The sequence below is a fragment of the Quercus suber genome, unplaced genomic scaffold (genome assembly GCF_002906115.3).
Source record: "Quercus suber isolate HL8 unplaced genomic scaffold, Cork oak 2.0 scaffold_82, whole genome shotgun sequence".
NCBI classification, from domain to species: Eukaryota; Viridiplantae; Streptophyta; class Magnoliopsida; order Fagales; family Fagaceae; genus Quercus; species Quercus suber.
Window position 1 is genome coordinate 699,636 of NW_027069547.1, and position 26,887 is coordinate 726,522.

Genomic DNA, 26,887 nt, shown 5'->3' on the forward strand with positions numbered 1-26,887 from the left:
CACCTTTTGAGTGTTATGTTTGTGGGGAAACACATACACACCAAAAGGACGAAGGTAAGTCAGTCAATACGTGCATATCCAGTCGATTTACACATTCTTGAACCGATCACCCGCTGAGTTGGCCCATGTCATGTACATAATCCAAGCATGATATTTTTAAATTATTACCTAAATGAAAAAAGTTATTAGATCATGTACTATTAATTAAAGTCACAGTTAATCCCGATCCGCACGCATATATCCGGACAAGTATAACTGACTTATATACTTTTCCTATGTATATCACCCTTTCTTCAAACCATGTATTAGATTTGCTCCCCTTTGAGACTTTGACCATATATATCATATAGCGGCTGATTGCAGGTCCCAGTTGACATGATTGTGAATGCTAGCTTTAGGTTAGCAGCCAATGCAATGCATGGAAAGGCTGTAAATTAAAGGAGACCTTAACATCTACTAGGTTGCCTCTTCAATAGCTAACCTTTTAATTATAGAAGACCTTGTTACATTTGGTACGAACACTTCATTTCTGCACCTTTCATTCTTCAAGTACCTTCGATTGTTGTGCATGTGGGCAATTAACTCACTGACGATTTTGTGCATCATCAGTTGATGTCATTCAGCAATATGTATTTACATCTACAGATACTGGGAATGAGAAGCTGCCTCAAAAATTTGAAACTATTTGCAGAAAATTAGTGAAGCAAGCAAAGTGCCTGACTGATATAAATATATGAGCCCTACGTCTTCCATGGTGGAAAGTAAAATGCAAAACTATATTCTCTATATCATGTGTGTAGTAATTAACATTGAGAATTATGCATTGAACAATTTTCAAGCAATGACGCATTTAACGTGTGGACAAGAAGGATTTTTGGTGTAAATTTTAAATAAAATTAAATCTAGCCATTTGCAAAACTCTTACCGAGAAAAGTGATGATAATAAAGAGATTTGTACATGCATTTGGCATTGTCAAAAGACTCAAAACGTGTGGGGACACCCTAGTTTAGAAGATTTTAATTGTATTGCAGAAGCTTCATGGAAAAAGGGATCTCTAGTTGCATTGAATTAAGTTTTATATTCCTATTTACATTTTACATTATAGACTAGATATTAAATGTGTACAACATGGTATATTTATACAATTGTGTATACTTTACATGAACGATAATTACAAACATATTATATAGGAAAAAAAAAGTGATTATAAATGTATAATTGTCCTAAGGTTTTGTTCTACCCACTATTCTTGTTTATTGTCAATATCGATAGTAAGAAGCGAGTCTAGTGGCCCTTCCTTGCTTAAACCATTGAGGCTAGGAGGCCAGTTTGGACATAAATTTTGATATAGCCATTTGTTCTTCTTTCATATTTCATATTTGTTCAGTGAGGACCATTTCCCTTTTTCTCACAATTAATTCCAAATTTCAGGTTCCATTTCATCTCTCAAAATTAAGCCCTCCAAAATTATTGCACCTTGTACTCCTCATGTGGTGTTGCATATTTGCATGGGATCTCAATCCAGTACGGAAAATGAGAGTTGGTGAGTTTATGTGGATAACATTGCATCTGCATCTATACCTTAGCCTTTTTTAAAATAAAATAAAAAAAAAATTAGATGTTCCTTTTTTAATTTCTATTCTACCGGATAATGTAAAACATGGTTCTTCCCTTTTTTTTTCTTTTTTTTTTCACCATCTTCCTACTTAGCTCCATCTCAAAAACTAAGAGATGAGCAGCCTCTAAGTTATCTCTAGAAGGTCTTTAAACTTATAAAATGCTAAGAAAAAGAATAATTACGGGAAATTTTCAAATATATTTACAACTAATTTTGTGCACTTTTTTATTTTTATTTTTATAAACATCAAAGAAGAAAACTTACACTGTTATGAGAACAATATTCATATATAATTCTTTTTTTCCTTGGGATTTTGCATGTGGAACATTATTCATGACAAGGTCGAACTTTTCTCTGAATTTTAGCGTTGGTTGTAAGGAGTGTAGTTTAGAAAATCTTAATAGTTTTGTATTGTCACATTGAAACCTCTAAGGGCACTGCAATTTAAAAAGCAAATACAGTCATTTGACTGGTATGACCATTGTAAATGTAAATATGTAATTTCATATAATAATATGTTATTTATGTGGGCTCCATTTTTTTTTTTTAACTATTGTCTCTTAAGGAAAATAGTTTCTACACTTTTCTTTTCTTCCATGTTAACCAAATTGAGGAATTACTATCTTTCTTTTTATTTCTCTTTTCTCCTTTTCTCTTCCTACTTTGAAAGATAAAAGTATTTTAAGATAAAAATTAATAATGGTAGGTTTCAATTAGTTTAATTAATAAATTTTTTTTGTAAGTTGTAACCCATTAATGTCTTTTTGAGAAAGCATTAATCAATTAGTGTCTTGGCTATTAATTTTTCTCAAGAATTCTTTCATCTTGAAACTTTGGTTTGTTATATTACGTATTCTTACAACTATATTAGTATAAAAATAATTTATGTCATATATGATATATGCATAACTAATAGTGAAAATATATACATTTACTTAAGGAAATGAAAATTTAATATATGGACAACCAAATTATGAAGTACATTTTTTAAAATGAAAAAGCTGTATCCACAAGTATTAGTGTTTTCCTCTGTTTTGATAATTTATTAATGATTTAACCTTTTTATGGTATAATACGAGCAACGTTATCTTGTGAAGAGTTGATTAGGGAAAAAGAAAACTTTTTTTTCAGTTAAACGTTAAAACCAATGCCACCCACCCAATCATGAACCTTGGTGCTTGATATTTATCATCATTAACGCGTGGGAAAGAAGCACAGGATGTGGCATGTGCGTTGTCAGAAACGGAAGGAAAGTTAAATGGGAAATCGAGTCCCACTTTCTCCTCTTTATGAAAATGGATTCCCACTATCTTGCTTTTTTGGAAAATCGAAAACGTGTGGGGACAGCCTCTTTGGAGAATTTGCATCGCAGAGACTTCGTAGAAGAGGGACGGACCTCTATTTTATTGACTATAGCTAAGGTAAGTCATGACTTATGAGTGCGGTAACACTTTATTGACTGCACCATTGTTCGGTGCTACTTTTGATATCTTAAATGCCTGTTTCAGTATCTATTAGGATCCACTATCGCCATCTTTTTCTCTGTGAGGACCAAACTCTCTTTTTTCCCAATCAATTCCAAATTTCCAGTTCGATTCTATTCCAGCACGCTTTCTTGAAAATCATCATTCCTTTAACTATTTCTCTCAATCACATTCAAAACCTTTCAAATTGCACGCATTCACTCATCTCTTATAATTCCCATTTCATTACATCTTAATTCGATATTTCTTTCCTTCTTCTACTCCTCTTTTTAGATCTTTTCCAGTCTTCAGTTAACAGATCATACTGATGGCTTCCCCAACTAGAGAAGAATTAACCTCCTCTTCTTCTTCCACTCGCCAATGGAGCCATGATATCTTCTTGAGTTTTCGAGGTGAAGACACACGTTATGGTTTTACTGGCCATTTATACACTACTTTGCGTAACTATGGCTTAAACACCTTCTTTGATACCAATCTTGAGAGGGGAGAAGAAATTTCAAAGGAACTTCTTAAAATCATTGAAATGTCAATGATTTCGATCGTTGTATTGTCTGAAAATTATGCATCTTCTACTTGGTGTTTGGATGAACTCGTCAAGATTCTTGAGTGTAGAAAGACTGGACAGATCTGGAAGGTTTATCCAATTTTCTACAAAGTGACTCCATCCGAAGTTAGAAAAAAAGAGGGAACGTTTGGGACAGCACTAGATAACCACGAGAAAAAATTCAAAGACGACATGGAGAAGGTTAAGAGATGGAGGGCGGCTTTAACGGAAGTAGCTAACTTGTCTGGACGTGAATACAAGAATGGGTATGTATTTAACTAATACCTACTCTTGTGTGATTTTATGAGTTACAAATTTTTAATGGTTTTGGTATTTCCACTAAATGCCAAATTATGAAAGTATTATATATATATATATATATATATCCCTTCTTTTTACTTACTTTGTAGTTAAGCTATAAAGGTCGATGATATTGATAGCAATGGAATAATTTTGACTCAGATAATGTTATCAACTAGTGACACTCTATGTTCTTTTATTTGTTATATACTTTTACATGTTTTATTGTGACTACTAAATGCCGAATTATGAAAGTATATTTTAAGGTAAAATTTTGAATATATTCTTTTTTTTTTTCCCTATTAAATGGTAGAAATAGAAGAATTTAATCGGATAGCATTAATAATTAAAAGTTTCTCTCATTTAATTCTTAGAAAATTTTTCCAAAATTTCTTAATCTCATATTATAAGTTTGTTTCCTCGCCTAAGGGAGTTTTTTGCCATAAGCCCAACTCTAATTTTCTAACCAAAAAATAATAATAATAATAATAATGAATGTGTTAAATGATAATTATCAATCAATCCTTTAAATTATATACCATTTACTTTAATTAAAAATATGTCAATTTTTTAATGCACAAAATTGGATATATTTAACTTAGTTGATCTACATATTTATATTTACTTTGACTACAACTCTTTTTTTGTTTTTAATGCTTTGTGATTTTGTTGTTGCAGTGAATATGAATCTGAATTTATCAAAATAATTATTGAAGAGATATCAAGTATTATACCAATTCACATGAAATTACCTGAATTAGTTGGAGTCAATTATCGAGTGGATGCTATAAAATTGCTTTTAGATATGGAGTCCAATGGTGTTTTCATGGTAGGAATCCATGGTCTTGGGGGAGTGGGTAAGACTACAATCTCCATGGCCGTTTATAATAGAATTGTTGATCGTTTTGAAGGAAGCTGCTTTCTAGAAAATGTCACAGAAAAATCAAAGACAGCTGCTGGCATTATCCAATTACAAGAGACACTGCTTTCTAAGATCTTAGGAAGTATTGTTAAGGTGAATAGTGTATGTGAAGGAATCACTATGATACAAAAAAGGCTCTGCAATAAGAAAGTACTTTTAATTCTTGATGATGTGGATCAGTCAAAAGAGATAGAAAATTTGCTTGGATATTGTAACTGGCTTGCTTCAGGAAGTAGAGTCATTATAACAACAAGAGACAAACAAGTTCTAGCCATTCTTGGAAGAGATGCTCAAATAAAAATTTATGAGGTTCCAAAATTGAATCCATGTGAAGCTTGTGATCTTTTCAATATGCACGCCTTTGGAAAAAATAAACCTGAACAAGAATATTCAAATCTTGCAGAGCATATTATATCTTCAGCCGATGGCCTTCCATTAGCTCTAAAAATAATGGGTTCTGATTTGTATGGCAAAAGTATAGATGAATGGTCGTGTGCATCCAAAAGGTATAAGAAGATTCCACATGAAAAAATTCTAGATAAACTCAAGATAAGTTATTTTGGATTGGGAGAAGAAGAAAAAGATATTTTTCTTGATATTGCATGTTTTTTTAGGGGATTTAACAAGGACATAGTTGTGTATATATTAGATACTTGCAAATTATATCCAAATTCGGGTATTAGAAAACTCATTGATAAGTGTCTCATAACTGTTGACATGGGCATATTGTGTATGCATGACTTGCTACAACAACTGGGTAGAAAAATCGTTCAAGAAGAATCCAAAGAGCTTGAAAATCGTAGCAGGATATGTTGTCATGAGGATGCTTATACATTGCTAATGGAAAACATGGTATAAGTTCTTTTGCTCCACATTTTTTTTTCCCTAATATTTTTCATTGATTGTCTTTTTTCCTAGTACTTTTCATTGATTTTTTTCCCTCAATATAATAGAAAATATAATTTTATGATATATGTTTCATTTAAAGTTTTAAAATTGTTATACTTTTGTCAAATTCTATTATGAAGTGCAACTAATTTTTTGTCCTATCTAGGGGTCAAATAAAATTCGAGGCATAATGTGGTACTCACCTAAACCAATAGAGGTGAAATTGCAAGCTAATGCTTTCAAAAATATGAGAAATCTCAAATTTCTCTTAGTTAAGAATGTACGAATTTCTAAAGAGCTTAAATATCTCCCGAACGAGTTAAGATTGCTTCAGTGGCCAGGATATGATTTTCCCTTGCCATTAGAATTTTACCCTCACAATCTTGCTGAGCTGAATATGCCGAATAGTCGGATTAGATTGGAGAACCTATTAAAACAGGTATGAGTATTAGTGCATATGAATTTTGATTTTTTTTTTTTTTTGAAATGATGAATTTTGATTTCTTTAAATGTTATTTTTAAAATTTGTAGAAATATATATATATATATATATTTTTTTTTTTTTTCTGTAGGACCGCGCGTTTGAAACATTGAAAAATATCAATCTCAGTTGGTGTAAATTCATTACAAAATTACCTTCCTTATCATGCGCCCCAAACTTAGAGAAATTGAACATGGTTTGTTGTGAAAATTTAATAGAGATTCATAAGTCGGTTGGGGATCTTGATAAGCTTGAACGGTGGAACCTCGAAGGCTGCAGGAAACTTAAGATTCTTCCAAGTGGCCTCAAGTTAAGATCCCTTAAATATTTTAATCTAGCAGACTGCGGAAGGCTTGAGAAGTTTCCTGCTATTTGTGCCCCAAACTTAGAGTCATTGTACATGTATTATTGTAAAAACTTAATAGAGGTTCATGAGTCAGTTGGAGATCTTGATAAGCTTAAAGATTGGAACCTCGATAGCTGCATAAAACTTGAGATTCTTCCAAGCCGCCTCCAGCTGAGATCCCTTCGAAGCTTGAGTCTAAGAAACTGCGGAAGGCTCGAGAAGTTTCCTGATATTCACACAGAAATGAAATATTTGCAGTATTTATTTATGAATAATAGTGGTATTAGAGAATGGCCTTCATCGTTCACGCATCTCACCAAAGGGCTTCGCAGTTTAGGGCTATCTAACAATGAAAACCTTTGGAATGTTCTGCATAGCCGCAATAAATTGCAACTGCTCGAGGAAATAGATATTCCCACTGCCAATTCCTTTGATGGCTTTTCGGGATATGGGTTTCTGAGCTTGACTTCTCTGTATCTCAACTCTTGGGATGGAGATATAACTGAATTAGATTTTCAATACTTCCCCCTATTGTTCCATCTTTATATATATGATTCCAATATTATTAGTATTCCCCAAAGCATTAGCGGATTAGCTAGATTAGAATCTATTCACATAGAAAATTGTAAGCGGCTTCGGGAAATTCCAACGCTTCCACAGTCTGTAAGAGAAGTGTTTGTAAAGGAATGCCCGTCGGTGGATCCACAATCATTTAGCAGATTATTGATTCAGGTGAGGTCTCTCCCCCTCTCCCTTTATGTGTAGGTAATAAATAATCAAATTTTTTTTTCTACTTTTCTAAACTTCAATTTCCTGTATTTGCTTAATGTAAACAGTTTGGAGAAATTCTAGGGATTTTACCGAATAGATTCCATGAAGGTGCAAGAAGCAACATATCAATGGATCCCTTTCATGACTCTGAATCTGAATCTGAAGATGAAGATAAAATTCCGAGGGAATTAAGACTACCAGTAACAGAGATTCCAAAGGACTTAAAATTCAGCCATCAGACTTTTGGAAATTCTTTATCCTTCTGGGTTGGTAAAAAGTTTTCAAAAGCAGTCATCTGTATTGCTTTTCGAATGTCGGAGGCACATATGTACGACGATTATGCTGTTGACATTTCCGTCAATGGGTGTTTTCGTCATTGTCTATATAAAAATTGGACAGAAGAGGAACTGTGGTTATTTCCTATATGGCTTGGGCAATTGGATAAACGATCTGAACAGAATCACATTACAGTTGAGGTTAAATATGACAGTGACAGTGAAGGTTATTCTAGATTTGAGCTAGAATACGGCACTGATTTGATAAAATGGATGGGGGTCAATCTAGAATGCAGCTGCTATCCTCAGAATTCAGATGTTACTTGCTTGCCGCTTCCGTGTGCTATGAATGGTTGTGGGTCTTCCTCGATTCCGAATGACACTGAGCTTCCGCCTTTCCTACCTTTTTCCTCCACTTCTTATGCTTCAGATTCAGATCACAGGGTTCTTAACAATGGAAGAAATTACGTACTTGCTGGAACAGGACTCCAAAAGCGAAGAAGAATTTGTCTCTGACGGCAAAGCCCAGCAGAGAGCGGAGCTCTAAACCTTGGAGATGGAGCTCTTCTCTTATTCAATCTCTTCTTCATTTTCCAAACAACACATAATTATGATGTTAGAGAATATCCTGGAAGACACAGTGGACCATTCTTTGGGTGCCTCTCTCTCTCTCTCTCTCTCTCTCTCTCTCTCTCTCTCCATTTATTGGGAAATCATGAATTTAATTGTAACTATGATCTATAAAATAAATTTTGATTGTTTTAATTTATTTATTGTAATGCAGTTGTTTGGCCTCGTTGGAGCATAATCATGTGCCAAGTAAGCTTACCTTCAATGTTTTGAGACAGCTCAAGACCTCTGTTGTTGACAGTAAGGCCTAATTTCTCCCTTTCTTAATTTCATGTTATTCAATTTGGCTTTCGTTTTTTCATGTCCATTTTTTGTTGCTTTGGTGAATGCAATGCTTAATATTGAAATGTACTGGAATCTATGATGGTTTTTATAATATGCATTTGCTATGTATGCTGAATCTGTATATTGTTACTTTTTTACCAAAAACCGAAATACTTGAGTTCAACTTGAATGAAGATTCAAGATGATATTGAGGTTATTATATATATAAGTTGGGTGAGCTGTAAGTCAACTTGAAGGAATAGACTTAATAAGATCTCTTACTATTTTTCCAATCTTCTGTTTTGATAGATGAATGTGGGGTTATGGTATGTAGAGTATCACTGTATTATGAAGCAAAGAAAGCTATCCTGATTTCATTTGTTTTGTTATTAGTATTATTATCATATTCATTCTTCTTCCTTTTTAACAGCATTTGGTATGTAATTGTTTAATTTCCTTCAATGTTTGATTCCGTTTAAGGTGCAGTTGCATTTTTCCTTCTAATTAAAGAATAATAAATAATGCAGTGAGCATGTTGTGAGTAGTACATAGCGAGATTAAATCATATTTAGAAGAAACTGCTAAACCTTGCAGTTCTGTTCATCTGGTGTAAATCAGATTGGGAGTAAATATGGACCAGATTTCGTGAAGTGGTACAAATTGACCTGGCATTCATATATTATTTCTAACATTCCCTTATTATTTTGTTGTCTTGCTTAGATAACTAGACATTCCACATGAGATAGGCTATGAAAATGATGAAGGTGACATGTTATGTGTCTTCTGCAGGATCTACCTTGCAAGTAGGAATCATCACTTGTTCGTTGAGTTTGAGTATCCTTTCTCAAAGAGGCTTTAAGAAAAATTTAAGTCTTGGGGTCTAATAAATTACCAGGTATATATTAGCATGCATTAAGTGGTTTTGTGGGATACAGATAAGTTGAAGTGTAAAAGTTTTATATGCATCATATGCAAACTTGCTTGGTCTATAATGTTTTATCATGTTTGGCTTCAAAGAAATGCTCATGTATTCAGTGGCAATGTCAAATCTAATGAGACTATCCTCCTTATGAGAAGAGTCAAAATTTTGTTACTGAATAGTCTTATGTTAATTGGAAATTTCTTTATTTTTTATGATAGCCATATTTGTGGGGTTCTATAATGCGTATCTATAGTTCTCCTTATGAATTTTTGCGTACTTCTTTTCTACATCGTCAAACCAAGTACAACAAAAGCGTGCATTTAAACCTGAATTTGCTTGCAGCCAAACCTTGATCTTCTAACTAAAAGTACTTTTTTTATTTTTATTTTATTGATCTCATTGCTCCTATGCTTACTATTCTTTTCCATTTTCTATCTTTTCTAATGTGGTTTTACTGTTGAGAACTTTTAGATTTGGATAGAAAGCATAAGAAAATGTAACTTTTGAGAAATTTCCTGCAACAATTAAGAATCATATCCTTTACTAGTTAAAAGAAGGACGTGAATGAGATTTCTATGTTCTGTGCAATTATATATATTTTTTCAAGTTATATCGTTGTTTTTTAATGTATTCTGCATTTATGATATTAGATTTAATATTAAGTAGATTAGGTGTTTCAGGTTCAACTTTTAGACATTAAAATGCTTTAGATCTATAAAGGCATGCTAGATTATGTAATGCTTATTGTTATAAAATCTTGAAAGGGCCTATTCGTCTAAAGGATTATTTCTGCTGCTTCTTTTTTGGTTCAAGGGAGTTTCAGACCTCTTAGGCATCACTGTACAGAAGTTGTTTTGCTGATTCCCTGCCTTACTAATCTCTTTAACCAATTTTGTCTACCATTTGATAGCATCTGATAGCTACAAAAATCCATATCTTTTTCCTTTTTTGTTTCCTAGGCCAACTTCATCACTTAAGAAGGAGAAATGTTGCATTGTACAGTGAAAAGTAAGCTCCTCTGCTATTACATGAACTAAAATTTTATTATTCAGTCAATTATGATTTAGAAAGTTAAATCCACTTCTAATAATTAATTGTCTCAAATCTTTATTTATTTGTATGTTTGACTAAGAATGTGGAGCAGCTGTTACAATGGACAATACCTATGTTCAGGTCATCAAGGTATTACACTTCACATCTTAAAAGGTGGGTAACACATTTACGTTATGTTCAAGATGTCATCTTTGGAAGTACTTCTAGCTTTGAAGTACTAAGAGTAATTTCACTTTTTGAATTCAAATACTGAGACAATAATTTGATTCTTTTAATCCAAAAAGATATTTGGTCTGCTTGACAAGTGCCAACCAATCTTGTCAAGTTAATATATTTTTCAATGTTCCATTATTTTGGACAAGATAAATGAAATTCTCCTAACTTATGAACCTTGCCTAATGAGCAAAAGAGATTTAAAACATAAGATAAGTGATATGTCTTGTAGGTGTTATTTATCTTAATTTTCTTTGCCAAAAAAATTGAGATAGGTGTTTGTTGAGATTTTGGTTCTTCTGGTGATATTTCATTATTTTTTACACAATAAATCCATGCTAGGTCTTACTAGAAAAGAACTGAGATAACAGATTTCATCATAAGACTACTTAAGCAACTAATTGTTGGAAACTTGGGAGAGGTTGCCAATGGAAGATGATTTTCAGTTGAAAAGTATTGGGATTGCTAAGTTTGTGAATAAGACTGAATGCATGGGATCTTTTCTCATAGAAGCTAAATGGCTAGTGGGAATTGGGAACTCTATTCCTATCATCTTTTCCCACACTCTTTGGCCTATTGGATCCATAGAAACAAAGTGGTGCTTGAAGCAATAAGTGTTAACGCTAGTAAAGTCCCAAGTCCCACCGTTTACTGTTTGCTATTTGAAGGGATGCAGCAAACACATGGGAAGTGGGCACCTATTAAATTTCAACAATTTTATAGTTTGTTATAATTGACAAGCACTAATTAAGATTGAAGGGAGTAAAAGCAATTGAAATCAATTGAGAAGTGCTGCATTTCTTGTAGAGATAAAATTGGGACCTATTTTTTGGATTTTTTTTCTCAATAATTTTATTATACCTGTAATGTGCTCTACAACGCCACGGTTGTTTGTTTGGTGAGTGAAGCACTACTTTTATAAAAGAAAAGTGACGGGTGAGGTTGTCGATTTAAGATTATGGGTACATGTGCAATCACTATCTTTTTTAAATAAAAAATAAAAAATTATGTGTTACTTTCATTTGGTTGTATCTATCACCTATATAAGTAGGGTGTATCTATTATAAGACCAAGTGCACATGTAAATTACTAATAAAGAAAATTATCTGCAGATCAGCAGATGTATTAGTTAAATTTTCAGCAAATAGTTTTTTTTTTTTTGGGCTAATGAACCTATCAATAATGGGAATGCCTCAAATGCTGACACTTTCATTTTGGTATATCTATTGCCTATATAAGTATAGAGTTGTGTTGATAATTAGTACCAGTACATGTCATATTTTTGGTGTAAGTTGTATATTTTGTTATTGGTATCCCTCTTCTTTATCCTCGCTATTTTTTTTCTGGACTAGCAGCTATTAATCACTATGCCAAGTTTTTTAATATATGTCTTTGTCTTGTAGCATTTTCCCACAACTTAAAGTTTCTTGGCAGTATAGCACATGAACATACGTTGAAGGTCTGAATCTCTCTCTCTCTCTCTCTCTCTCTCTCTCTCTCTCTCTCTCTCACGCACACATATTATGTTTATACAATGATGTGAAACCTATAGAGAATTCAGTAAATATAATTACCAATGATGTGAAACCTATAGAGAATTCAGTAAATATAATTATTGTTGGATGCTTCAAATGGTTGTGTATTACATGTGGTGTGTATGCTGACAATAATTAAATCCATGAGATATTTTTTACTGACAACTTATGAATAGGGCATTTTCTTGAGTCAATATTTTGGGGGGAACAAGGTCAGTTTCTTGAGATTATTTAAGAGCATTGGTCAAACGGGTTGCATTTCCCTCATTGTTCAATTTGTTGCCATCATTGTGTAGTTTTTTATTAAAAAAAAAAAAATTAATGTCAAAAGTGATCTTCGCGGTGTGTATGCTGACAATAATTAAATCCATGAGATATTTTTTACTGACAACTTATGAATAGGGCATTTTCTTGAGTCAATATTTTGGGGGGAACAATGTTAGTTTCTTGAGATTATTTAAGAGCATTGGTCAAACGGGTTGCATTTCCCTCATTGTTCAATTTGTTGCCATCATTGTGTAGTTGTTTTTTATTAAAAAAAAAAAAAAATTAATGTCAAAAGTGATGTTCGCTACATTTTATTGCAAACTTCTATCTTTTTACTTGTATAAATATATATTTGATAGAGTAGGTGGAAGTTGAGATAGGGGCTTAACACCTAGCAAATGCACGTGTAACTTACCTATCAAAAAAATATATATATTTAAAAGATGTTGCAATATCTTCTTTGTATTATGAGCAACCATCAACTCTGAATTTCTTTAATGCAACAATGGGATTTTGATTATTATTTTTAGTTCTTTTGAATGAATGACATAACTTTAACTAAAGAAGGTACACAAATTCTTCATAAAGAAAAAGAGAGATTACCTCGACCAAACGAGGAACATAGCCAAACCAGAAAACACTTTGAACTACTTAATTCAATCAAACACACAGGAGAGGGACATGCCTCAAACTACACAAACATCTAATTGGAATAGTATTCGTGATGTTTTTATGCAAAAAATAAAATAAAATAAAAATAAATAAATAAACATTATATATCCAGCCTCATGCCTAAAAGATTGAGATTTAATTGATTTATTGTGAGGTTCTGGAAAAAAGTCTAACAAGTCAAGCTATTGTGGCAACCATGATAGTGTTAAGATGGATGAGGAAATTAGTGATCCAGATATTAACAAAGGTATACCATGTCTTTTAAGGAATTTTATGTGAAAAAATATCTCACATCTTTCATCTTTTGAGAAAACCCGTAATCATTTTCATCAAATATTATTTCATTGGAATGCTTTTAAACCAATTCATTTGAAGATATGTTTAAAACTATTTATTTACCATAGTTTGACGTTTCTTTTCTTTTTTTTTTTTTATAAGTGACAAAATAAAATTTTCTTGAATAATCTTGTTCTAATCACATTTTAGTGGGCAACTTGGCAATGGTGGGGCTGTAGTTTAAAGCTTCATGTACCCTTGTATTCTTTTGGCTGCTTAATTAATCCCCAAATGAGTGTTTGTTTGCTTGCCACTTGTTAATTCAATATAATTGGCTTAGGTGTTATGACATAGGACAAAACTAAAACTTGAAGCCACAAAAATTGGAAAAATGGAAACAATAAAAATCACCGAGTTAACACCTAGGGTTGTTTGGAGTCGATAACAAGCGAGATAGAAGAGCTAGGAGTAAGCAACTAGCATCGGCGGGAGAAAATAGTAGACTGTTGAATTTCTAGGAGAAGTTTTTATTAATCAAAAGCAAAATTGTAAAATTGTCTCCCAAGGTGTACAATATAGATTACTATGTCACTTATCAAAAATATATATATTGATTACTATATGAAAGTCATAATTCTATTTGACTTGTGAAATTCTAATTCTAATTGACTTGCAAAATCCCAATGTCTGATTTATAAAAATCACCTTGTGAAACAACCTAATTAACTTATAAGACTTAAAATAAAGTACAACTGATTGTCAAAATTAAATAAAACTAAATTAAAATTAATATTTCTTTGTGCTTTCTACACCATGATCTTACCTTGAGATATGGAACAAATTATTGCTTCTAGTACATATGCATTTTTGACGGCTTTGAAAGCCAATGACAAGTACATTCATTCACTAGGAATAAGCATTTGACTTTGCAATAGAATTTGTAACCAACACATGGTTTATAATTTGGATTCTGCTTATTGTGTTTTTCATTGCATCTGAAACAACTCCGCTTTTTCTTATAAGCTTGTTTAGATGATGGACACTGTAATTGATCCTTGCAAATGACCGATTTTGTCATCAATTTTTTAATATAATCAATCTAATTTTTCTTTTCAAATGCTATTACTATGGATCATTTATCACCTTTTGATCATTTGTTTATTAACTGTTTTGAGGGAATATCATATATCAATATATTAATGGGATCAAGATGGCTCTGTTTAATTAGAGGGGGGCATCTATGTGTGTATTTGATTTTGATGTTTGAATCTTTCAGGTACCAAGAGAAAAGTGCAACTAAAGGAATCGATTTTAGTAGAGTTCAAAGAGTTTCTTTGCTGATTTGTAGATGCATGGGGGATTGGTGGTTTAGATCTTTTAGTTTCATCTCAATTCTAATACAAAAAATTTCACTTCAGATTTCTTTGGTAATCCTATCCATGGCCTTCATTTGGCATCCTGATGACAAGAGTAATGTTTACAATTTACATGGTGGTGTTGGTTGATCTATTTTGAGAGGATTATAATGTTTTTTTTTTTTCTTCTTCAATATTTGGACTTTTCCCTCCCACTTGTATGAAAGGAAGTAAGTTGAAGGCTCTTTGCTCAAATTATGAGATAATACCAAATTATGCAAAATTTGAATTGTTTATTCTTATATTTCAAAAGTGAAGTAGATATCATTGATTCATTATGGGGTTAGGTTTTCTGTGTGTGATATATGACTTATGTAGACACTTGGAGCGATGTGTAGTGAGGATTTTTTTTTTTTTTTTTTTTTTTTTTGGAGTAAAAATCATGGGCTTTCTATGTATGACTTATCACCTATGTCTTGTTCATTTTGTTTCCTAATTAATTGCGGCATTCCTTAAGCATTCTTAAGCTAAAAGGAGGGAATAATACAAACCAAAGACATGGACTCGGACTCAGATATTCAGTTACGAAAAAGGGATTAGGCACAGGACGGAGCTGAGATCTTATATATGGGGGACAAAAATATGGGGAAAAAAAATCATAGCATAGTGTGTGTATAACAAAATTGTAACCTTCTTACATTGTTTAGGAATTGCATGAAAATAAATTGTGCCAAAAGAAGCCAAATGAAAAGAAATTGTCTCAAAAGAAGAAGCCAAATCCTGAATGATTTATAACAGCTCACTGATTTCTAGTGGGCGCATCTTTAATTTCAGCAAGGATAACAACTGGGAATTAGAACATTCTACTAGTAGGGAGCAAAGACCCAAATCTTGGCATATATAGCTGAAGACTGATCACACTTTGGGCTAACATCCATAGTGAATCACCTACTTTAGGACTTGGAGCACTACTAGCGGCTACTAGATGACCTCCACAACCACGGATTACACAGCCACTACCGACTACATTTGTGTCTTTAATAGATTTCAAAGCCACATTTATTTTTTAGAAGCTCCTAGGAGGAACCATACATATACAAGCGGTAGTTTCTGCGGGATTCAACTCAAAATCCTCTTTCTTTGTAACTTCTAAAAACTCTTGGGCATGCACACTTGATGCTCCTAAGATAGTACCTTGTTTTGAATACCATTTTAATTTTTTAATTTTTAAAAGGTAACACAAGTGTTTAGACAGGATTTTAAAAAGACTAATTCAAAAACACAAGTTTACATACTTTAATCACATATTTATTGAAAAATGAGATTACACAATCAAATTTAAAATTGGCTTATGTCACTTCTTTAAAAGCATAACAAGTTACATATTAATCTCTCATGTCATCCTCTCAGTTGAAAAATATAATTTTTTCCAGAGTTTTCACATTTAAAATAAGTTTTTTTTTTTTCCAATAAAATTAGGAAACTAGTTGAAAATTGGGCCTTTCACTGACTCAAACTGGGCTAGTTGTCCAAATACAAGAAAATCAATCACAGGCTATTGTGTTTTCATTGAATGTTCCTTGGGCTCATGGAAAACAAAGAAACAACAAATAATATCTAGATCTTCTACTGACGCTGAACATACAACTATGGCAAAAACAATGTGTGAGCTGTTTGGTTGGCGTCATTGCTAAAAGATTTTCAAATAGAACATTCACAAGCTGTCCTATTGTATTGTGATAGTCAAGAAGCTCTACACATAGTTGTCAACCTTGTCTTTCATGAAAGGACTAAGAACATAGATATTGATTGCCACTTTGTTAGGGAAAAGATTCAAGATGGGCCAATTAAGACCTTCCATATTTCTATTTAACATTAATTGGCAAACATTTTCATAAAGGCTCTCAAGTTTCCTCAATTTTCTTTTCTGCTCAACAAGATAAGAGTCATCAACATTTGCTCCATCTTGAAGGGGGAGTGTTGGTATTTTTTTTTATTTTTTTTTTTTTTAATTTGGAGAAATGAAGGGGGACTGTTGAGAGATGAAAATCAACTCAGCACTAAATTCACTCACACATGAATATGCTAAGTTGAATAGGCTTTTGTACATAAAACTACATGTACTTTTGTAAATAATTTATAGTTAGTAAATGACACGTGTTAGTTTCCTATAGGCCACTGTATAGTTAGTGGAGTTATAAAAGTTCCAGGGTTAAGGGTTTGGGTGGGTGTGGCTCTCGACTACTAATGGGTTTGGGAAATTTCTAGCTTATATGGATCACTTGATTCGGCAAAGGTAAGGCCTGATTTTGTGTTTTTTGCTATTCATTTTACTTGTTTTTGTTATTTAGATTTTTGAATATGATGTGTCGTTTTTAAATACCAATTAAAATTTTTTAAATATTATTTTATTGTCACCTAAGCTAAAGTGCGTCAATTATACAAATTGTTTTCCATGTAGGCATTTCATAAGTTAATAGTAAGGAACAAATTGACTGCTACCAAAATGGTATTTTCATCATCCATCAACCATGAAAAGTTATTGCATACATGTTGATACTCAATTTTTCACACATCTTTGGGCCAATGAGTAAGGCCCAAAGCCTGGTAAACCAAGTCTTGGAGGTTGGAAACAAAAATGAGAGTTAGCACCTAGGCCCATTCCCCACCAAGTTGACTAAGTATAAAAAGGGGCACAAGGAAGGGTCTTACCACAGAATGTCTTAAAATGAGGTAACAAGTGGGACCTAAGGATGGGCCAATCACCCTTGGATAGGGAAAGAGATTAAGAATGATCTCCAATAAAGAGCCTTTGAGTAAAGGAAGAGTGGGCCCAAGGATGGACCAAATATATTAAAGAGAATTTTTTTAAAAATTCCCACATAGGGTCTTCTACAAGACCATCTTGGGTATGAGAATAAGTGGGTATATCAGAGACCCAAAACCCTTGCACAAGGGAAGTGGGATATAGGGCCAAAAGGGCCCAAACCCTTTCATATAAAAGAACTAGGAAAGCTCAGAGGAATTCAAGAACCTTCTCTAGATGCTTCCATGAGGAGATAAGAAGAAAAAGAGGGAGAGAGTTGCAAAACAGGAAAAATATTGTTCAAGGAATGGGATTCCAAGATTCAAATCATGCAGGCTTGCAGTCAATGAGTCATTAACTAAAGAAAGGAAAAGGATGGGTTTTGCTCCTCCATAAACATCGAAAGAAAACAAGACCTATTGCTATTGAAGCTCAGAAGATGTGGTTTGGTAGAGAGGAGGAATACCCTAGTATTGGTACTTTGTTGTGACCCCTTTAAAGATGCCTTTTGGTGGGAAAAGCATCTATACCAAAAGGGTGAAAAATGGTGGACACCACGAGGTGCATGCCTAGAGAAACCAATATGAACCTAGACAAATAGCATTTATGGTCTTTCTCTATTTAGCGTTTAGGAGCAACATTAGACATAGTTTTTCATGACCTAAAACCCATCCAAAAATAAGTGAACCATTTATTTGGAGAAAACACCAAAACTTCTTTCGTCGTGTTGATTACTCGAAAAGAGAACGAAGTAGTCACTAGGGCAAGACAAGGCTTGTGTGCAAAAAAGGCATTAGTTGGATCAATGCCCAAGGCATCATTGCCCATGCATTCCACTGTGAAAGAAGTCAATCAATTTATTGATGTAGGAGACTACTTGGTTGTCTTATTGAAGTCATTCTACCATGAAAGCATTCTACCGCAAAGGCATAAAGATGCTTGATCTCCCAAAAAGATGTTTATAACAACCCATTGGTTGTTATGGAATTAAGAAGATTATGAGTAGTTCTTCGAGGGAACTAAACCTCCTAGAGAATTAGAACACCGAGAGAAGAGGAAGAACTCAAAGAGAAAAGAATGTACTTTTGCTTATTATTTCTGAAGATGGTGAATTACAAGTAACCATAGCCCTTTATAGTAGCTAGTCAAATATAAATTATAGTTATACATTATGTTACAAGTTGCTAGGTACTAACTAATTCTAACTATCACTAACATCACAATTAACTAAATGCCAACTCAACAGCCAATCTCAACTAACTGCTAGCTTAGATAGCTCAGAAGCTCAGCAACTCAATTTCTTAGCCACTGTGTTTTTCACCCAACTAACTCGCCCTAATCAGCTCCTATGAGATGTTGGCAAGTCACTTCATGGGAGAAGACATATGTCAGTGTTCATTGAAGGAGAAATGCTATACGGGAAACCGCAAGCTCTTAGCTATTACTAGCCAATCCATGAAGCAAGAAATGTAGCAAGCGCAATCTTATATGCCTAAACTCAAAGCAAACAAAGAAGAAACCAAGGAATATGGATCCTAGTAGCATAAGCCTACAAAGGAACCATGATTGCAATATTTGCAAAAGCTCACAATGGGGCTACACTCCGCAAAGGAGCCATGATCATGAATCCTTAGTAAAAAATAAACTTTAATAAATTGATTAGTGTCACACCAATAATATAACAATTAAAATTTTGAATTATTTTTTATTTTGTATTTAAAAATTAGTGCATCATTTTATAAGATGTGTGTTTTTAAATTAAACCGTATGGTATTATTTATTTAAAGAAATTCTAGGTCATATTACAAGGGCATGAACATAAAAACCCAATCCCCTTAAGTCCCACACCAAAAAAAAAAAATGAAAAACAAAAGTCAAATAATAGTCCCACACAAAACAATGAAAAACAAAGGTCAAATAATGGGCCTACTCTCACTCTTATTTCTCTTGTTCTCTATCCTTTCTTTAGTAACTATAAAATTATTTTTTTTATAATTCAATAGTTGAAGAGGAGGGAAGAGAAGAGAAAGGCATGAGGAAAGAGAAAGGAAAAGGTTTCCCATATGTGTTTAGATATTGAGGAAAAGAGAAAGGAGAGAAGAAATTTAAAAAATAATAATAATACTCATAACAAATTATTTTACTATATTTTATCCATTTAAATTATAATATAATAATTACTTATGAGAATATAAAAGTAATTTCACAAAAAAAAGCAAAAATTTCCAAAGGGCATTTTTTTTTTTTTTTTTTATGGATTTGGAGGGGAAAAAATTAAAAATTGGTGGGGCCCATAGAAGGCCTTTCTCTCCACATTTCCTTTCTCTTTTTTCTTTTTCTTTTTCTTTTTAATTATTATTCTAACCAAATAATGGAAATTTGGTCCCTTTCTTTCCACTTCCCTCCCATCAAACAAAACCCTAAACATTTCTTTTATAAATAACTAGCTTGTAACCCTATATATATATGCATGGAGCCATGGATGCACTTAAAGATATACAATAAGATGCATAATATAATTCCTATATATATATAATTTAAATACTATTGATAGTCATTTTTATATTTTATTAACTCTTTAAAAAAATTTGTAAGGATATCATTATGTATAAAATGTAAATTGTCCATTTTTTTAAATTACTGTGAAGCACTTTTTTTTTTTTTTAATGATTCATTTATTCTAGACTATTTGGTTTTTGTACTTAATAACTCACTTAGATGAATATTTATGATGTGGTCCCACATTTTATTCTAAAATTAAAAAATAAAACTCTTTAAGAATAAATAATTTAGGACACATTGTGCAAAATTGGAACTCTAATTTGAAATTATAATTTGAGTTTCTCTCAACTTCACCTGTTATTATATATATATATATATATATAATATAATATAAAATGTCGATTGAATTATAATTCTTTTGGCATGGCATATCTATAACTTTATTAACCCATCATAAAAGAAGTGCATGAATTAGACAACCCGAAGTTTTTTATTTCACTCATGACCTTAGCAACTAAGAGTAATTCTATGATGACAAATTATTCCACAATTTTTTTACCACATTTTTTTACCATAATTCTGATTACGAGTGATTAACCATTACTTACACATAGACTAACTATTTTTACTTCACTGGTCACACTCTGCCACATTACATTTGTGGCAAAAAAATTATGAAAAATTTTGTATTCCTAGACTTTTTCGGCAACTAATGAAAACATCACAGTTTGAGTGGGGCCATCAAATACTCTATTTGGAATTCAAAACTATTAATAATTTAAAAAAAAAAAAAAAAAACTATGAATAATTAGGTTATGTTTTATTAATCATCATGAGTGGACAAAGATTGGTCAAATATATACAACTTACACAAAGTCTAACTCCCAAAAAAAAAAAGAAAAAAATTAAAGCCACTTACAAAAAAGTCTCTGAGGACCAATCTAGAAACACTTATGACTCTGATCACATGTGACCATAAAAGGGACGTCCACTTGATTCGGATACATTTTTTAGACCTGATACCTCTACTTGAATTATTTTATTTTATTTTTAAAAAACACATATTTTGTCATGGGGGGTTTGTACATAAACAAACACACTAGCAATAATTTGTTATTCACTCTTCTTTTACATACGTAAAAAGTGGAAGGGAAAGTGGGTTCCAACAAATAAGACCACAAAAAAAATATATTATTGTTGTTGATTTATCACTTGAATTTCAATTTATTATTTGCTATTAAGTCGAATTATTAAAGAATTTAGACTTTTTTTATATAATTGAGAATTTAAGATGCAACTGCTTTCTTTCTTCTTTTTTCCTCTTAATCACAACAGCCTTTTTTTTTTTTTAATGCAACAACAACTTTTGTTTAAATATGACAAAATAATAATATTTATAAATGGCTAAAAATACAATACAAATTTTATTACAAAAGTTTTATAAATGAATGTGATAAGAATGTGATTCATGCCACTTAAAAATACAAAAAAAATAAAATAAATAATTGAATTTTGAGATTTTTGGTAACAAGTTAGATATAAAAATTTATTATATCCTTAACATTATGAATAATTTTGCAGGTAAATTACACTTTATTCCCATAAACTATACTCCCATTTACACTTACCTCTTGAACAACAAGAATGCGCAATCACTCTCCTAAACTAATGTTTGTGTAACACTTTGCACCCTACTATCTTTTTCTCTCTCCTTTTTTTTTTTGGTATAGGAAGCTCATCAACTTTATTTATTAACTAAAATAAAAGATACATCATAAGATAACGCATGTGTTAAAGAACATGGTTCCTTTTCAGTCCACATAATAGAATTATCTATATCAAACAAGTGTTTTGCTAACTTGTGTGTCAAGAGTTGCCTTGGTGACCTACATGTGAAATTGCAGGATACCGTAATAAGTGTAGGAAACTATAAGAATACCATAATAGATTAGACTATTTTGCAACCTACTTTCTATTTGGCAATTAAGTTAGACTGAAAAAGTTGTGTAAGTCACGTAAGTTGTATGTGACTGTTTCCATTCAATTTAATTACCAAATATACAGTAGGGATGTAAAGTGTTACATGAATATTAGCTTAGGGGGTTAATCATGTCTTCTTATAGTTAAGTGGTAAGTGTAAAAAGATTATAGCTTAGGGGATAAAGTGCAATCTAATTTTTCACAAACATATGATTTTTTTTTTTAAGCAAAAATGTAAAGTGCACCCTCTATATTTAACCATAAATCATTCAAATCTTTTAACTTTGATTGAGTTCTGTAGGGTTAGGATTTGTGGCCCAAGCCCAGAAATAATAAATTTGTAGAGTGTAGATGATAGAGCTAAGTTAACTATGGAGCTTGCAATGGTTGATCACAATATACCAGTATCAACCAGCATAAAAGTACACGTAAAGACCAAGTATGTTCAAATTCGAAGAGACTTATGATAAATTAAATACAGGTTACAGTTCTTAGGGCTACAATTCGACCTCCCTCTATTTTAGGAGCCCTTCTTCTTTATATAGCATTCTCTCCTCCCATCCCCATCATCCACTTGTTCTTTATCTAGGCTCCTACTTAAGTGCATGTCATGTCATGTATCTTCCTCAGCTTTTTGTGAATGGCGGTAGATAAGGTCAGTGGCGACGCCACTCAGAGTCCAGGGTGTTCACAGGAACACCCTGACTTGAATTTTTTTTTTTATATATAATAATTTAAATTTTTTTATTTGTTTACCCTTAAAAAAAAATAGGAACACCCTCAAGTAATATCAGGAACACCCTCAAAATTTTTATGCCAAACAAATTTTGAATTAAAATCTTAAAAAAAAAAATCATTGAGAAGAAGTATCATAACTTCCCCCTATGCAGCACATACCTCACATCTCTCATAGACAAAGACCAAATGTTCTGATATGTCTAATTAAAAAAAAAGGTTCAGATATGATTCTTGAATGCTGCACATTCATGATGCCATTTGTTTTCCCATATTGTAAGTGCCATCCACTGGATATATATTAATTCTTCTCACATTCTAAATTGTTATAAGGCAATTTCATAAAATCTGTTAGTTGATAGGGGGGTCGTACTAGCCTTGAGAGACTAAATCAGTATTTTCAGTATACACTGGCCATTCCAGTTTCATGAAACGAATCAAGAGACATCTTGATATGGCTTAAAGGTGATTTTCTGCACCCTCAAAGTGGAACTTAAGCATATGCAATGCTCCCATCTCTCGTATGTCTGGGACCATACAAGAATTACTTTGTTGTAAATTACTATTATAAATTTATAGGTGAATTCCTCATCACATAATTGGTTGTGTTTTGCTTTTATTGCAACCTAGCATGCGACTAGGATATTAAACAAAAAGAAGAAATACCTCTTATAAGTAAAGAGCCCTGTAGCATCATTAACATTCCTTGATGTTTTTAACGGAGTTATCTAAAATTCAGATCCTTTAACTTCGATGTATCAAAAAGAAATACCTTTTACACATCTCACCTGAATGTAAATCAAGCGCTACAGTGTAATTTAAGATTCCATGTGGCATTAGATGGTCATTGAAAACCAAACTAGCATCCTTTTGGTTGGGGAGAAAATTGAGGAGATGGAGAAAATTGCAGAGAAAATCAAATTTTGCATCATTTGGTTTGTGATGGAAAATGGGTGGAAAATAGTGGAATGGATGTTTTCCACTTGAGCCCACCAAAAATAAATCTCCCGAATAGGGGAAGAAAAGAGGGAGGATTTTCCACTTACCAATCTCACTAACTCACCTCTCTTTTTTCTTCTTCTTCCTTTTTTTTTTTTTTTTTTTTTGGTTGAATAATTTGATAGTTGGGGTGGGGGAATTTGAACCTTAAATGTCTCAATTAAAAACATTAAGAAATGCTAACTAATTGAGTTACGAGGCTCTTAGCAACTCATGTCTTTGTCCTATTCCATTTTTTCCCCTTACCTTCCATAGTCAAGTAGCTACGAACAATCCACACATTTGTTTTATTTGTTTTTTTTTTTTTTTCAAAATAAATATTTCATTTTAATCAACTTAATCTATCAATTTTTTTTTTGGTTATTTAAAAATTAAAAGACAGATAAAGAAGTTTGTTTGTTTTTTTAGTAAATATTTGATGTAAGGTTAGGATTTGTGGCCCAAGCCCAAAAACAATAAATTTGTAGAGCGTGTATGATAGAGCTATGTTAACTATGGAGCTTACAACGATTGATCACAACATACCAGTATAAACCAGCATAAGAGTACACGTAAAAACCAAGTATGTTCAAGTTCGAAGAGACTTATGATAAATTGAATACAGGTTACAGTTCTTAGGGTTACAATTCCACCTCCCCCCTATTTTAGGAGCCCTTCTTCTTTATATAGCATTCTCTCCTCCCATCTCCATTGTTCACTTGTTCTTTATCTAGACTCCTACTTAAGTGCATGTCATGTCATGTATCTTCCTTAGCTTTTTGTGAGTGGCGGTAGATGATGTTACCCTGTTGAGGGGTCTTCTCCACATAAATGCGGTCAGAAAAGTTGCTGCAGTGCATTTAATACGGTGGTAGCAGCTTTCCCTTTAGATATTTCCTCATTCTTATCGTCTCCAGATATATTTAGAGCTTATCTTGATCAGTAGGGATGCTAGGAAGATCATTCAGACCTTTTACACGTTTGATTAATCAATACTATTCGTATCCGAGGAGTAGGACCTCTTCGGACAGATGACGACCTCTTCGGATTGTACCCATCCCTTCTCCTTCCAGATGGACTTTGTCACTACCAGTTTCTTCTCTTCGATCGCACAGTAGTCCTCAAATGGGGCCCTAGGCCCACTATGTTAGATTGGGCCTTTCCCCCCACATTTAATTTTAATCAACTTAATTTATCACATTATTTTTTGATATTTAAAAATAATAGACAGAAAGAAGTTAAAATAACGTAATAATTGTGATGTTACTTTTATAATGTGTCAAATTACCTCATATATACTATACTAGTCACTAATCCGTGCAATGCACAGGAAAACTATTGGAAAATAATAAAGCATGCATATATTAAAAGACAATTTAAGTTCATGTATGCTTGCAAGGGATACATACCTAAATAGTTCTTGTTGTAGCAATAGAAGCCTTATCTTTAAGATAAAGAACCGATGTAATGCTAGTGAGATCCACTATGTGGCCAAACCTGTAATCCAAAACAAAGAAATGGCTAAAATTGAGACCAAAAGTTCATATAAAATAGAAGAAGAAAAAGTTGAGACAAATCCCAATTCTTTCAAAAGTGATTTAAAATCTACTATTGAGTCTATAGAATATTATTGAAGTTGTGATCTCATAGCTCATAGTATCTGTAGCAATAAGCTCTTGATTATTTATTACTAACATGGTCATGATCATGATCCTGACCACTAAATCTAAGGCCTTTTTGAATTTGCTCTTCTGGGAAAATCTGTTAACAAATTTGTGAATCCAGCCAAATCAGAAAAACAAAAGATATATAAATTGAATTACCATATACATAATAATTGATGACTTGCCATCAAATACTCCCACAGTCAAAGCTCAATGCTTTTCTCAAATTATCTCTTCTATTTTCTACTTCAGATGATGCTTTTTATCCGAAGCATTGATGTAACATATTTATAGGTTTGAATTTAGATGCAATATAGACTATAGAGTTTTATTGGATCCAAACCTCTCTCACTGGAGTGTAGCATTCGTTTTGAGTCAAACTTCTCTAACCAAGAAAGCAAACTAAATGGTATTTTATCAAGAACTTTAAATGAAAATATCTCTTTTTTTCTTTTTTCAAGATAAAAAACGTGCTTATCCTTTAAATGAAAATATCTCTTTTTTTCTTTTTTCAAGATAGAAAACGTGCTTATCCTTTATATCATGTAGCAAAACAATAGAGTTTGAGTGAAGAGGAAAGGACGTGTGTGTTTAAAACAAATTAGTCGTTAACTCGTGCGATGCATGAGATAGTTAAATAAAATGACAATTAACCAACATCACGTTAAGGTAAAAGAATTAGTGAGAGACTGATTTGCCCACCAAGAATTTAAAAGAAAAAAAGATTGATATAATAAAATCTAAGAAATTTAGAAATAGAAAATTGGGTTAATAATATGCATATTACAAACATTTTGCTAGTTAGCGTTTAAAAAAAAATAGATCTGTCATAATTAAATAAAATAAAATGGGAAGAAATATTTAACTTCTATGCTTTTTTATAGTTTAGAAGTGTTGTTTAACGTAGAATGTTATTGGGTTGTAAGAGAGATTTTTATAAAATGTTAATACCATCTATATGTGCTTATATTGTCAATGTCTTACTGCAGGTGCATAGTTACTGAAACCTACAAAGTAATTTATAATTTTTAAATTAATAAAGAAAAATTCCCAAAAGTTATATATAAACACACACTCAAAACTGATATAAACAACAAAGATAAAAACAAATCTTATTTAGTTGTAGTAATAACAATATAAACAATTCAAAATATGGAACATTATCAAATTTATAACAGCTAATTCCATTATCTTTTACGTTGAATCCAAACAAATAATTAATCAACCAAAAATCAAAACTTTAATTAAGAAAACAAAAAATCACATGAAACCAAATAAAAATTCTCAATAAAGCAAGAACATATAAGGTAAAGAATTAAGATCAACCTACTGAGACGCAAATACCAAAAACCCCAAAACTTAAAGCTTCTAAATTTTATAGAATCCCCAAATTCTACTTCAAAAC

At 32.2% G+C, this 26,887-nt stretch overlaps 1 protein-coding gene across 2 annotated transcripts; it reads left to right on the forward strand.

Annotated features, from left to right (window-relative positions):
* The first annotated feature begins 3,046 nt into the window (after positions 1-3,046).
* On the forward strand, positions 3,047-15,119 carry LOC111990988 (disease resistance protein RUN1-like). 2 transcript variants are annotated; one of them, XM_065773873.1, is made up of 11 exons: positions 3,047-3,913; positions 4,626-5,721; positions 5,924-6,196; positions 6,330-7,316; positions 7,421-8,286; positions 8,415-8,500; positions 9,314-9,419; positions 10,406-10,454; positions 10,579-10,652; positions 12,116-12,171; positions 14,739-15,119. In XM_065773873.1, the coding sequence occupies exons 1-5, from the start codon at positions 3,411-3,413 to the stop codon at positions 8,144-8,146; spliced, it is 3,585 nt and encodes a 1,194-aa protein (XP_065629945.1). In that variant the 5' UTR covers positions 3,047-3,410; the 3' UTR covers positions 8,147-8,286; positions 8,415-8,500; positions 9,314-9,419; positions 10,406-10,454; positions 10,579-10,652; positions 12,116-12,171; positions 14,739-15,119. The 2 variants fall into 2 exon arrangements, with proteins under 2 accessions (XP_065629945.1, XP_065629946.1); XM_065773874.1 differs by having other exon boundaries at positions 10,579-10,628.
* Positions 15,120-26,887: the final 11,768 nt, after the last annotated feature.